The sequence below is a fragment of the Chiroxiphia lanceolata genome, chromosome 5, assembly GCF_009829145.1.
Source record: "Chiroxiphia lanceolata isolate bChiLan1 chromosome 5, bChiLan1.pri, whole genome shotgun sequence".
Lineage (NCBI taxonomy): Eukaryota > Metazoa > Chordata > Aves > Passeriformes > Pipridae > Chiroxiphia > Chiroxiphia lanceolata.
Window position 1 is genome coordinate 3,899,468 of NC_045641.1, and position 13,804 is coordinate 3,913,271.

General features: G+C 44.0%; 1 protein-coding gene across 3 annotated transcripts in view; it reads right to left on the minus strand.

Annotated features, from left to right (window-relative positions):
- The window catches only part of PRKCQ (protein kinase C theta), a 59,066-nt gene that overhangs the window by 22,261 nt on the left and 23,001 nt on the right, over nucleotides 1-13,804 (minus strand). For all 3 annotated transcript variants that reach the window (XM_032688728.1, XM_032688729.1, XM_032688727.1), the window contains 10 exons: nucleotides 12,481-12,680; nucleotides 10,511-10,571; nucleotides 8,133-8,295; nucleotides 7,529-7,560; nucleotides 7,348-7,433; nucleotides 6,116-6,245; nucleotides 5,360-5,469; nucleotides 5,080-5,203; nucleotides 3,334-3,509; nucleotides 41-214 (listed from right to left, as the gene is read on the minus strand). In XM_032688728.1, the coding sequence (XP_032544619.1) occupies nucleotides 41-214; nucleotides 3,334-3,509; nucleotides 5,080-5,203; nucleotides 5,360-5,469; nucleotides 6,116-6,245; nucleotides 7,348-7,433; nucleotides 7,529-7,560; nucleotides 8,133-8,295; nucleotides 10,511-10,571; nucleotides 12,481-12,680 (1,256 nt within the window). The remainder of the gene's footprint in view (nucleotides 1-40; nucleotides 215-3,333; nucleotides 3,510-5,079; nucleotides 5,204-5,359; nucleotides 5,470-6,115; nucleotides 6,246-7,347; nucleotides 7,434-7,528; nucleotides 7,561-8,132; nucleotides 8,296-10,510; nucleotides 10,572-12,480; nucleotides 12,681-13,804) is intronic.

Consider the following 13,804-nt stretch of genomic DNA (forward strand, 5'->3'; position numbering starts at 1 on the left):
CACTCAGCTCACGGAGGAAGGTGACAGATCCTTGTCTTACCTTGGTCTGGAACGTACAGAAGACGTGAGTCAGGAATGGGTGTTCCCAAGCTAAGGAGAGGACTCTCTTCTCCACCATCGTACATTCAACGTCATCATCCATCAGCACCACGTCCTTCTTCAGGGCTTTCACAGCAAAATACTGGTCTGTGCTCTTCAGCTCAGCAAGGAATACCTAGAGTGGAAACAGCTGCTCAGCAGGAGTGCTTGTCTCCTCTCAGAGCTGGCAACACAACCATATGAGGGTGGGAGCTGAGCTCTGGGGAATTCACCAGGGTAGACCTTAAAAAATCTGATGTTTAAGGCCCAGTTCTGCCAATTAAGATTTTGTAGACTTTGAGTTTGTTCCCCACACCCAGAATAGTTTTGCGAAGTTGAGCCCTGGGGAGGGATGAGAAGTTCTTGGCGATTACAAAAGCAGGGTCCTACATGCCTGTATGGACAGGACATATCAGAGAGCCACTTCTGATAACAGAAACCATCCTCATGCAAATGCTCCAGAGACACATTTCCTGTTTTCTGACTTCAAATAACAAAACAGAGTATTGCTTTGTCAACATTTGAAATGCAAACGTCCTGCACCAGATCCTCAGCAGGTGGAAATTAATGTCCACTAGTGGTTAGACTGATCTATATCAGGTGTGGCTTTCTCCCCTTCCTCCCAATTAGCAGGTCTGAGCAAAAAGGTTGGGTCCCCCATGCTGCTGCAGGAGTTCTCTAAGAATGGGAAAATACATCCCAGAGGAGTTACAATCTCTATCTATTTTTGTAGGCAGTGAAAATGAGACATGGAGCAGCAGCAAAGTGTTTTCTAGAGACCACAGAGCAAAGAAGTCTACCTTGGAAGGCAGTGCCAGTCCTGATCTTCACACTAACAGCCTGTCAACACTGTTTCCACAGACTAAATAAATATGTAAGATTCATCAAAGAGGTCTTTGAAGTTCTCTACCAGACACTATTTACTGAGTAAGCTCAGACATGTTTTAGCCCTGACAAAAGTTTTATTTACTCTTTTGGCTACTGCTGCATTTCACTTTGTAGCACCAGACAGAGAGTAGAGCCTAGAGCCTCCCTCTGTCTGTGCAGTGAATGACCAGAAATGCTAACAAGTGCTGATGCTGCAGGCACCCTTTTTACCCTCGTTTTTGTGCAGGGCACTGCTCCCGTGGGGAAACTGGGGAACACGCCACAGTTGTGACGTGTGCTGTGACTTCCAAGGGGCAGGTAGGCAATGCTAGACCTCATGCAGAGGCTGTGGATCTGGTCCTCAACCTCCCTGGTCCACGCAGAGCTGGGGAGACCACCCGGGCACTGAGATCTGCACACCCTGTCCCCTCTATGGGGAAGTGAATCTCGCTCCAAGCAAATGAGGGCACCAGGAGCGACACCTACACAGGAAACTCGTGGGTGAGTTTTGTTGCAGAAAGGCATGAAATAGCCCATCCTCTGCACACCCACATGGTGCACTGCAGGGAGACACAGATGCTTGCAGGCTTGGAGAGTCCATGTTAGCATGAGGGCTAAAACAAGGTACAGAATCTACTTCAGTGGAGGTATTCAAACTGGACTAGACAAACACCTGAGCAACCTCATCTCATTAGACCTGTCTGGAGCAGTGGTTTGGATTAGAGGACCTCCAGAGGTCCCTTCCTTCCAATAAAAATGTTTCTATGACTTCTCTTGAGTCCAAGTTAGTCTGGGCTGTGGGGTTTGGGGTATTCCGGCTTAGCTCTGAGATGCCTCAGGTCTGGTTCCCATGCAAACTGTAGACACGACACCTTCTAATGGAAAGTGTCCCTGCCCATGGCAGGGGGGTTGGAGTTAAATGGTCTTTAACATCCCCTCCAACCCAAACCATTCTATGAGACTATGATTTTCAAGTGTGAAAAGCCAACACAGGAAATATTTTCCCAGTTTAAGAACTGGCTGCAGGAATTGCTCCAGATCACTTAGCAGCCAAAAAGCAGCTCTTTGTTTAAAGCACAGTTTGCACCTTGCAAAGATGTGGGATGTGAGCAATGTGATACATAATGATACTCCTTCTCCTTACTGGCTGTGAAAATACAATAATGAGTTCTCCTGAAATTGCTTTTTGCAGCTCTGGCTGGTGCTGAATAACGCGAGTCCCCTTCCAGGGAATATCTGCAAGAAGGAGGAGCAGTAGTCCATAATTCATCAAGATTAATGTATCTGCTGAAAACAGGTGGTTCTTGTTTCTAAAGCACAAATTCTTGGCTGTTGTAAAAATTGCTTCACGCTCCAGCACAGATCAGAGCTGGGAAAGAGCAGTTATTGTTCCCAGCTGGGGACCTGCTGCTCTGGAGACAAGAGAGGATCCACACTCACCTTGTCAGCTAATGCTTCCATCTCCCTCTGAGTTTGCTCACTAAGCTGGCAGAAGTAGCTGCAGGAAGGGGGACAGCACAGAGATCTTTCCCACCAGCTTTCTGTGGATGCACAGGACCCATTAACCCACAGAGAAGGAGAAGTTTCAGATTTACTTGGGGATTTCCTCTCCTGTCATGGGCAATCATGGGACAGTAACTAATGCGACAGGGAGAAGATCTTTGTTTTAAACAAGGAGAAGACAAGAGTCCAAGATTCAGCCATGCCAGGGTAAGGATTCTTTGAAGGCTTGAAGATTTATCAGCGACAGTGTGGCCAGCAGGACCAGGGCAGTGACCTGTACTGCCCACTGGTGAGGCCTCACCTCTAATCCTTGGTGCAGTTTTGGACTCCTCACAAGAAAGACGTTGAGGTGCTGGAGTGAGAGAGAAGGGAATGGAGCTGGGGAAGGGGCTGGAGCTCCAGGAGTGGCTGAGGGAGCTGGGGTGGCTCAGCCTGGAGAAAAGGATGCTCAGGGGGGACCTTCTGGCTCTCTACAACTCCCTGACAGGAGTGTACAGCCAGGCAGAGGTTGGGCTCTGCTCCCAGGGAACAAGGGACAGGACAAGAAGAAATGGCCTCAAGTTGCGTGAGGGGAGGTTTATATTAATTATTAGGAAAAATTACTTCACTAAAAGGTTGGCCAGGTATTGGAACAGACTGCCCAGGGCAGTGATGGAGTCACTATCCCTGGAAGTGTTCAAAAGACATGCAGATGTGGCATTTGGGGACTTGGTTTAGCAGTGGGCTTGGTTGGACTTGATGATCTTCGAGGTCTTTTTCGACCTAAATGATGACATCTATGACTCTATGTTTTTTCCCAAGTGGCCTTCAAACCACGAGCTATTTCATGCCATAAAAAGCAACAGTCAAACATATGCAGTGGTGTCTCAGTCCCCTTCGGCTTACCTTGCCAAAACTGCCCTTCCCCAGCATCTTGTGCAGGACAAAATCTTCAATGGTCAGTTTTAGCTGCACTTGGTGCTCTTGCTGCTCCTGGGACTGTTCTCCCAAGTCTGTCTCTATCAGAGCCTCCCCCTTCATTGTGCCCTCCACCGGAGTCTCCCAGGAGATGCCTTGTGGCTCTGCAACACACATCAAAGCATACAAATAAACCCCTGGAAATGAGCAGAAAATCCCCAGAACACTTATAGGTATTGTTCTTAGAGGTTTAAAAGGGTATTTCAAACAAATAGAAATGTTGTGGCCAGATCTAAGTACATTGACTCTGCTCCCACTCTGCTTTCTCTCTAGAGGAATTTTTACTCCAGTGGAATTTCATCTTCTTCAGCTACATTACTTTACAAACCACTTTACAAACTCCTTCATGTTTTTTTTGTTTTATGGCAGCAAAACATGACCAAACCCTTAATTTCTGGCCACCTGTCTTCTTTGGTCCTTCTTGCTGGTTGCCATTTTGATGTGGTCCCATGAAATGTGGTCCAGACAACAAGATGGGACAGCATTTTCATACTGGGTGTTGGGTCCCTGCTCTGGATGTGAAACATTCCAGCTCAAGCATTCCAGCTGTCCTGGAGTGGAATTGCTCAGAGTTTATTCAATCATCCATTCACTTGGATGTAAACAATAACAACATGAATTTGTAAGAGATTCTGTCCCTCACTGGATTTATCCCATTGCTGCACTGTTCTAAAATGCTGATCAGCAAGAACACTCAGCAGACAAACAGGTCCACATCTAAAACAGATGTGAAACCATCTGGGGCTTTACTGATTCACATCAGCATAACCATTCTACTTGCAGAAAAGAAAGAAACTAAGCACAGATGTGGACATAATGTATTTCCCCTTGGGGGCTAAAGGATACACTATCTCATTTATTCTCCTTAACATCTGTTCTTGTACATAGAGGGCTGTGACACCTACATCAGCTCCTGGGTGAGTGAAGTGAGGATCTGTCATTGGTTCTCAAAGCTACTGGAAGTCAACCTTCACCCAAAAATAAGAAATTGGAAAGAAAATCGGCCACAGTGATCAGAAGAACTCCAAACCTCTTGTTTATAGCTCGGTTTCTCTGTAAAGTTCTCTGGTTTTAAAAGTCTGTGAGTCCCAAGCAGGGAATAAGCACATTATTGCCAGTGGAGGTATGAGATGTGCTCAAGCACCTGGTCAGAAAGAGTGTTTAGGTGCTGGCTGAAGGAGTGGTGGTTGGGGTCTCGAGTCACCAGAGGTTGGGATGACATGGGGGAAGTGCACGTTTGCAGAGAAAGAACCAGATTGGGATCCAGGGTATCTGCCATGCCCAGGTGATGTGGCTGGGAAGTCGTTGATATCCTGAGATCAGAAAGGGCAGAGGTCAGATATTAGAAAAAGGTTCTTTCTCCAGAGGGTGGTTGGGCACTGAACAGGCTCCCCAGGGCAGGGGTCACAGCATCAAGCCTGACAGACCTCAAGGAGCATTTGGATGACTCATGGGGATGGTTCTGTGCAGGGCCAGGAGTTAGACTCAATGATCCTTGAGGGTCCCTTTCAACTCAGCATATTCTGTGATTCTGTGGTCTTGCTCTAGGCTGGAGAGATGCATGAAAGATTCACGGGCTAATAAATTCCCCATCCTTGTCACCTCCAGCTAACCTTGGACCACCCAAAACATTAACAGAGCTGCTGCCCCGTATTACTAGATGGAGTTAGTTACCTTTTTTACCCGTTGTAGATGCTGGCAATGCCTGCAGTGGTGTTACATCCTTCGCTGGAACTGGGAAGCCAATTTCCAGAGGTCCATCCCTGGAGATCTGCTCAGTGTCACGCTGACAGCGAGCCTGGAGTACAGGAAACAGGAAACGGCTCCTGAGCCAAATGTCATGTTCTGAGCTTAAAAACATGTTAGCTTATTGAGTGTGACCCACAAAAGCCTAGACCTATAAAAGGTCTTTGCTTATGAGAAGAGCATCTCAAGGCTCAAATGATTTATTTACCTGCTGAGTGCTCTCTATCATTGCCAGAGCTTCAGCCATTAGCTTCTGGTTAACTCCACAAAGATTTGCTACTTTTGTCTGGCACTTGTGATGGACATTCATGCCACATGCTGAAAGAAAGAACAAGAGGAGTCACGAAAACAAAGGCTCTAAAGGGTTGGGCAGGAATATGTGCTGCTGTTGGCTGAGGGCAGAGAACAGCCACTTAAACAGCTCAAATGTCTCATGAAATAGCACTCGGGTCATTTTTTGGTTCTCTGCAGAGACTTTTTTCTATCTTCTTCTGGTCAAAGGTTGCGTTTCCACATCCATCAGCCTTTGCAGGTACAAGCCACCAAAACTCTACAGCTCAGAGATAAACTGTAATCACAGAACAGGATCTCCCCATTGGCGTAGGATTATGAAGACAGTGAAGTATCTTAGGTCTGTCTGGTATTGGAGATAGAGCATAGCTCATACTAGGGATGATTTTGGAAGATCAACAGTGTTCTTTGATTTTCTTTGCCTCTTCAGGAAGCAACCTCAGCCTTGAGGACCACAGACCTTTCTCTATATGGACAGTTCTCATCCTCCTTGAAGAATGATCCTTCTTGAAGGACAGTCCTGTAGGCCACTCCTGCACCACCCTGGATGCCACCTCATGGAGATTTTGCAGAGAAGGGTGATAAATGAGATCTGGCTTTTCAGACTGCAACCCTCTAAGGACAATGACCCCCTTGCCATGCTCAGCTCGTGCCACACACACCAGGCACTCACCATCACACTTCAGTCCTTGCCGTGCAAGGCCCCAGAGGAGCGTCCCACAGTGCTCACAGAAAGTTGGGCTCTTGTAGTTGTAGACTTTGAAGCGGTGAGGCATGTCAATCTTGAACCTCTCTTTGTGGAACTGCAAGAGAAAAACCACGTTGGCAATTCACTCCTCTCCACCTCAGCTCCGCGTGGAAAACCAAACTCGCGCCACAGGATGCCTACAGCCTTTTAATCCTTTATTAAGAATAAACTATCTATAACTATGATTCAGGCACACAAAGCCAAATTTTGATACATAATAACACATGCAATTCAGTTATTAATTAGGGAATTGGGTAGTTTCAGCCTTGGGCTTGATTTTATCTGACCAAAGAACTGCTTGACCCTCATCTGCACACCCAGACTCCCCTAATGCTTAGTGGAAAAACATTGATACTTCTAAAAATGATTCATCTCATCCTGAAATGAATCTCTACATTTGCTGCCATGAATCACTCCTTGGAAGAGCCTCTTTTTCTTCTTTTAGTACATAAGGAGTGAAAGGTGATGACAAAGTTGGATACATCTACCGCAGAGATGTCAGAAGACAAGTGAGATGAATCTCATCTCTAAGAACTCCAGGAGAAAAGAGGAGTCAGGGTGGGATTGAGAGCAAAGAGAAGTTGTAGGACACAAGGAAAAGGGCATTGTCCTGTCAAGAGTTTAAGTTCTGATTTTGCCTACCAAAAAGTAAAGTTGAGAATAAAGTGACATGAGAATAAACTGACATGAGAAAAATAAAGCAATTAATAGTGGAAATAGATCTTCCACTGACTGCTTGGAAATCTCAGATAACACAGAAAGGCATGTTCGAGTACAAATCTGAAAATTCAGTGTGATGTCCTAACATCTGATAGTGAAGATTTTTCTCCAGTGAATCCCCACTTCATGTCCATGACTTCCCTCTGAGCTGTACTTTATGCATTAGAAAAATGTCAGCTCTGATTCAGCAACTGCCTTCTTCAGCAGCTGCATTTGAGTAAATCCTAAGTAGGAGGTAATGAAACCACTGGGAATATAATAAGCAAAGGACTCAGATCAGATCACACAGTTTTTAGTTTCAGTAGGACCTTTTGCTTCAACAGAAGTTGTTTTATAGAGACATCTGAATTACACTCAAGTTTTTAAAAGCAATCTAATAATAAATAATAAATGACAACAACAATAATATTAATAATGATATTAATAATAATACATACCATTGTTTCTCTGCTATTGATTGCTGATCCTGTACACTTGGCTATTACTTTATCAATGCACTTCTTATGAATGGCAGCATTACATTCTGCAACAGCAAGTGTGTCATGGTGTTAATAAAGCAATTCCGTAAGAAAAGATTAAAGAAATAATGACAATAAGAAAATAAAAAAAGTTTCTTACGTCTGCACTGATAGCCTTGTTTATTCAGACCCCTGAAATAAACAGAGAAGTAGTTAATTCTGAGTTGTCTGAAAGTCTCAGCAGAAGAAAGGAGAGTAACATTAATGAAAGGAAGACAACAAAATTACTTTGCTTTTTATCAGTCTTTGTAGAGCTTATTTAATTTCACTGCCTTCACTCAGTCTAATGGTGGAGTGATTCTCTGTGGTTTTCACAGCCTTTTCAGCACATATTCACAATCCGAATTTCACAATATTCAAAGAGCAAACTGGACTGATGAGAAATGTCTGCACATTTGGCCAAACCCTAAAATATTTGTAAATAATAAAAAAATGAAGGGAATTTTCACAGTTGGGATTACAGCTGTGAACCACATTCTTGAAGTGATGCAATGTAAGCTGTCAAGGGTCTGACAGCAGGAGTAGGTATTCATCAGAGAATCATAGAATCTTTTAGGTTGGAAAAGACCTTTAAGATCATTGAGTCCAACCACTAACCTGGATCTGCCAAGTCCAACACTAAGCCATGTTCATAAGTGCTACAACGACACAAGAACAGTTCTCTGGGGATAAAAGAGAAAAAGCATAGCTCTATTTTCATTTACCACACAAACTCATGACAGACAGAGCAGAAGGTGGGTTGTGGAAAGAAGGTGGCCGTGAATTCATGACACTTGACATTATGGATTTTGGCCTGTTTGATGGCTCCCCTGCGCTGGTGCAAGGAGAAGAAACCTTCAGTCTCACAGTCAGCCAGGTCCTTTGCATCTGGGGGAAATGAAGCAGAAGATTTATTAGGGTACCTTGTCCTGCTCAGGTGCCTTGAGAACATGCAGCTGCCAACATACTAAGTGACTGAAGTTGATGATTCACTCATGGCAATGAACACTTAAAGAAATATCATTTTATGAAACCCACACAAGGCTTGTTTGGGTGTTTCTTTGGATGCTTTTTATCTACCATTCCTGCACTAAAATTACTTTAAATTTGGGATTCTGAGCTCCCTTGAGTATTCACAATGTTGTTTTTGAAATGCAGACCAGAAACTTCCTAAGAGATAATTCAAACATAAAATTCTAACTTTGAATGAAAGAACCATGCCATGAAAAAGATGAAATCACATTAAAATAATTAATTATTTATATATGCACACAAACTCACGTGTGTGTGTATTTATATATACATACCAATATATATCCAAATATGTGGATATTTGACTGAATCCCTTATGTGATCATGTACATGTGTGTGCATATGAACATATGTATGTTCCTAGGATATTTTGTTTTGTTATTTTTTCAATGCCAACATTTGCTTTGTTGTTTGCTGTGTCCATGCCATTATTCACAGTTCACCTTTACACTTTTCAGAACAGCAAACAAACCAGTTCTGACTTCACGTGCACATATGGGCTCATGTGTGTGCTTGTGTCTACAAATGCACACAGGATCTCCTTCTCAATCTCTGTTTTGTTTCATTCACACATTACCCAGCAAGTTACCCAGGTAATATATGTGGAAAATGGTCCCCTCTGTGATCTGATGCTGATCTTGCTATTTATAACACAAACACAACTTAGATTTCCTATGCTTTGGCCTCTCTGACGTCTTATAACACACAAGGAGGCAACAACAGTCTAGTCTCTATTAAAGGTAGGAATGGTTAAGAAAACATCAGCATGGACATTCTGTTGTCTGATTTCAGTGTTTCTATGTTTTTATTTTTTTTTTAATCCTTCTAGATATCTACATTTTACAGCTTCGCCCTGAGGGTATGAGAATTTTGGCAACAAAAAGACAGAAGAATAAGCATTTATATTCAACCCATTTTCTTCAAGAAAGCAAAATGCATTTCACTTGGACATCAAACTCTGCAGGTGGGATTTGGTTCCCAGTGAAGACCTGTACGTGACTGTGTCCCCCCTATCCAGGGTGACCAAGCTGCTGACACATCCCTGGAGGTCTAGTTGGAGCAGGCAAGGAGCCCAGTGAAAGGTTCAGCTCACCTTGCAGCAGAAACCTGCATCTGATCAAATGAATCACTCTCTAGGTTCTTTTCCTCTTTTGCCTGGATTGCTCTTGAACTTAAAAGCTCCACTAACAAGTGCACTCAGGTGTTGTCAGCTGGAATTCTATCCCAGACTTCACATTTGCACTATAATGCACATCACGGTACATCTCACATGTACAGAATCATAGGATTATTCAGGTTGGAAAAGACTTTTAAGATCATCAAGTTACACCATTAACCCAGCACTGCCAAGGCCACTACTAAACCTTGTCCCCAAAGGCCACAGCTACATGTCTTTTAAATGCCTCCAGGGATGGTGACTCCGCCACTGCTCTGGGCAGACAGGGCTTGACAACCCGTTCAGTGAAGAAATTTTCCCTGATATCCAATCTAAACCTCCTCTGGGGCAACTTGAGTCCATCTCCTCTTGTCTTATTGCTTGTTACCTGGGAGAAGAGACTGATCCCCACCTGGCTACAGCCTCCTGTCAGGGTGTTTTAGAGAGCAAAAGGGTCTCCCTGAGCTTCCTCTTCTCCAGGCTGAGCTCCCCCAGCTTCCTCAGCCTCTTCTCACCAGATTCGTGCTCCAAACCCTTCCCCAACTCTGTTCCCTTCTTTGGACACACTCCAGCCCCTCAATGTCTTTCTTGTAGTACATAAAGTAGAATTATTTGAGAGGGAACTGGCTCATTATGTTTCTATTCTGTCTTGTTTAGCATAATGGGAAAAGCTATGGGAAAATCTACCATTTTAGTGGTAAAACAGCCAAAAATCTGCCTTGCAAAACACAGAACAGTCAGTGTTCATCCCCATCACACAGTAAAAATTGCTTTTCTGGAGTTTTCATTTCAAATAGTTATGTTAGTTCTTATGAATCAATCACTAGTAACACAGACACTGCTTTTAGTGAAGACATCACGTCTCACCCACAGACCAGGAAACAGAGTTGTCAATTAAAAAACAAAATCACTTGCCACTTATTTCCAGGAAGTATCTTGCATTCATCAGCATTCGCCCTTGAGGTTTCAGTTCTAGCTGGTTGAGATAAGTGAAAAACAAGAAAAGAAGGCCATTAAACAGTCGTTCAAAGAAGGAAAAATCGTTTCAGATGACTTCAAGACAGCAATAATTTCAAGATGACTTCATCCTTTCAGATGACTTCAAGCTATCTCCTTTTCCCAGTGGGAATTGATGAATACCAATGAATGCTAATTTTAGGGTTGCTCCTACCCAGGGTAGAAGAGAGTAGGGTAGATCACCTCTAACCAAACACTCAAAGCATTATGATGGAAGAGATGTGACTTAACCACGGAAGATGGAGGCAGATTTTTAGACACCAGATCAGGACCAGCTCTATCTATAGAGAAAACTTGTTCCCTATGGATCCTGCAAGGGGAAAATAGGAGAAAGTTCAAAAAACCCAGCCTTCAGAGGGGTGATACTGAAGTCTTTTAGACACTGAGTTCTACAAGTCTAACTTCACTGTGAGGGATGTTGTGAAGGATGCTAGCAGCTTACTCAGACACATTTTTTGACCTTTCCACTGGACCTGGAAATTCCCACCTACCTGAGTCAACATCCATAGGTGCCTTTGGAAATCTGAATCCACTTGCCTAGGTATAAAAGGACCTAAATTCATGGATTCCTTCAGCCTGAGAACCACAGCAGTGCCTTCCTCACTCAATCTCCAGCACAGCCCAAGCAGGGTCACCTCTCTAACCTCCAGAACAAAGAGTGCCCTTGCACAGAAAAGTGAAAAAAATTATATTATCTCTCCTCATGACCCTTGGAGGATGAGATACCTGGGACCACCCTCCCCAGGGTGTAACTTGTATCAGGGAGTAAGTGGAGAGATCTGAGGAGATGTCACCAGGCTGGGACACAACAGAACCAGGGTCTCTCAAATCCACTTCAGCTCAGCACTCCAGACTATGTGTCCCCTCTCTCCCCACGAGGTTACAGGGGTTGGAGTCATGCTGAGCAGAGCCTTTTAGTTTTCAATTCTATCCCTAAATAATCAAAATTCCTTCAAAGTTATGTTTTAAAACAGAGTGGACCATAAAGACCATCTAGTCCTAACCCCCCCTGCCATGGGCAGGGAGACCTCCCACTAGACCAGGTTGCTCAAGGCCTTATCCAACCTGGCCTTGAACACTGCCAGGGCTGGGGCATCACACCAAATCCAAACATGAAAATCTCAACCAAATCTTGTTTTTAGGTCTTGTGAGTGACCAAGGCCTTTTTGACTTTTCCACTCTCTCCTTAACCCAATCAGCTTAGCCTAAGAACTGTCATGAGAAATAATGCAAATGAAAAAATTCCATTCTATCAGTTCCTCTCCAAATGTCTTTCCAGTTCATTGTTACTTATAAATACTGGGTATTACATTTTAAATACTATTATCAAGAACTTTACTGCTTGGACTAGCGGGGAACACACCCTTACATTTAGCATTCTTATAAAGTCTGTTACTTCAAGTTTACTCCACTCTGACTGTAGCGATTTTAAAGGAGTTCCTCTGACATAACTCTGAAGTCAGGCAGCCGTGAATCAGTCTCCTGACATCAGATTAAATTTTTAAAGCTGCTTCCCCAGAGAACATAAAATAACTCATGTTTAGCCAGTCATATCACCATTTGTTCCCAGTGAGTCTCCTCAGCAAAGATTAATACGTGGCCACAGCTCACCTGAACCAGAATCCTCACTAGCACAGGGCATGTTTCAACCCAGCAGCAGCAGGTGATATAAATGTGCCACGCTCTTCTTTTCTGACAGGTCTTTCCCTCAAGTCACACCCAAGCAGACTGAAAACATCATTCCTTGGACGGCAGCCAGTTCCTGCTGCCCTGCTGGTGGCAGTCACAGCCTGGCACGGACACAAGGCATTCCCCTACCCTGCAGCACCTCCCCACTGCATCCTGCAAGGGAAGATAACGATGCTCACCCATATCTCTGTCTTCCCATTGCTCTTCTTGCACCTCTCTGCCAGCACCTTGAGTTCCACCGTGGTCTCCGAAACCATTTCGGCGCTTTTGTCCTTGACGACGATGTGCATGACCCTGCCATTGTTGATGTGGGCGTCAAAGGTGCTGTTCCAGGGTGGGTACATGGTGGGTTTCTTCTGCACGTACACCTGGCCATTCTCTGTCAAGAAGAAGTGGTTTGGATTGACTGGACCTGCTTCTCTTCTGCTATAAGGCCACCACTCAGCAGCCCGTGAAACAGATCTGTGTTATTTACCCATTTTAAAGTCTCTCTCGCAGTAGGGTGTGTAATGGACCACATTAGACTGTCCTAGGAGGTTTCTATGTGAAGTGAAGCTTAGGATGGGATTAATCTCGCTTAAATTTAGATGTCTACCACGTGTATGCCCATATCTGGGCTGCCTGAAAACTGACTTCATTCAGAGCCAGTGAATATAATCAATATAAACCAAAGGACTGAGGGCGGTTCATTTGACCACATACAGACACCTTAGAAAAGGTAATTTCCACCCTTGACTCCATCTATTGAGTATACCAATTATGCAGACTCCAACACCATAAATACCCACTTCTAATCACATGAATCTCATCACAGATAACCAGCTATGTGGATCATCTGTCCCAGTGTAAAATGAGACAGGTTTGCTTCAATCCCCCAAAAGCTGGGTGCACTTCAGGATTAAGGTTCAGCTGGAACACATGTCTAGTCAGTAGCTAATTAAGGGATATTAATACATGAACTGTCTTGCTGACCTGCAAACATTCCAAAGGGATGCAGAGATTTCAACCAAGCAAACTTTTCCTCATGCTTTAATTCCTCATCCTTCACAGCATCTTAAAGTGGTGATACATAGAAATGTTGTCTCTGAGGCTTGCAGAGTTCTCTCTAGTTATTTCTTTCTGAAAAGTCTCAGCCAGATTTATTTGTCTTATAGAGCCAGTTTTATTTCCTACAGCCCTGTAAAAGTCTTGGAAACTTACTCAAGGTAAATTGTATATCACAGCTACCCTCTGAAAATTGTCAACCCATCAAATGCTGAAGCTGGAGAAATAGGAGAATAAAAAGCAGTTGTGTGAGCAGCAGGCCTGCGACTCCTGTCTGCCAAAGACTGTGCTCCTATTTCCAATAATCCCAGCCTTTCCCTCATCCCACCCAGCTGGAAAAGAACATGCAGCTGATAGCCTGGAAGGTGACATGCTGGAGAAAATTTTTCCCTAGATGAGAGGACTAATTCAGTTTTCTTCCCTCTGCTCAGTTTTCATTTACACAGGTAGGAACTCCAG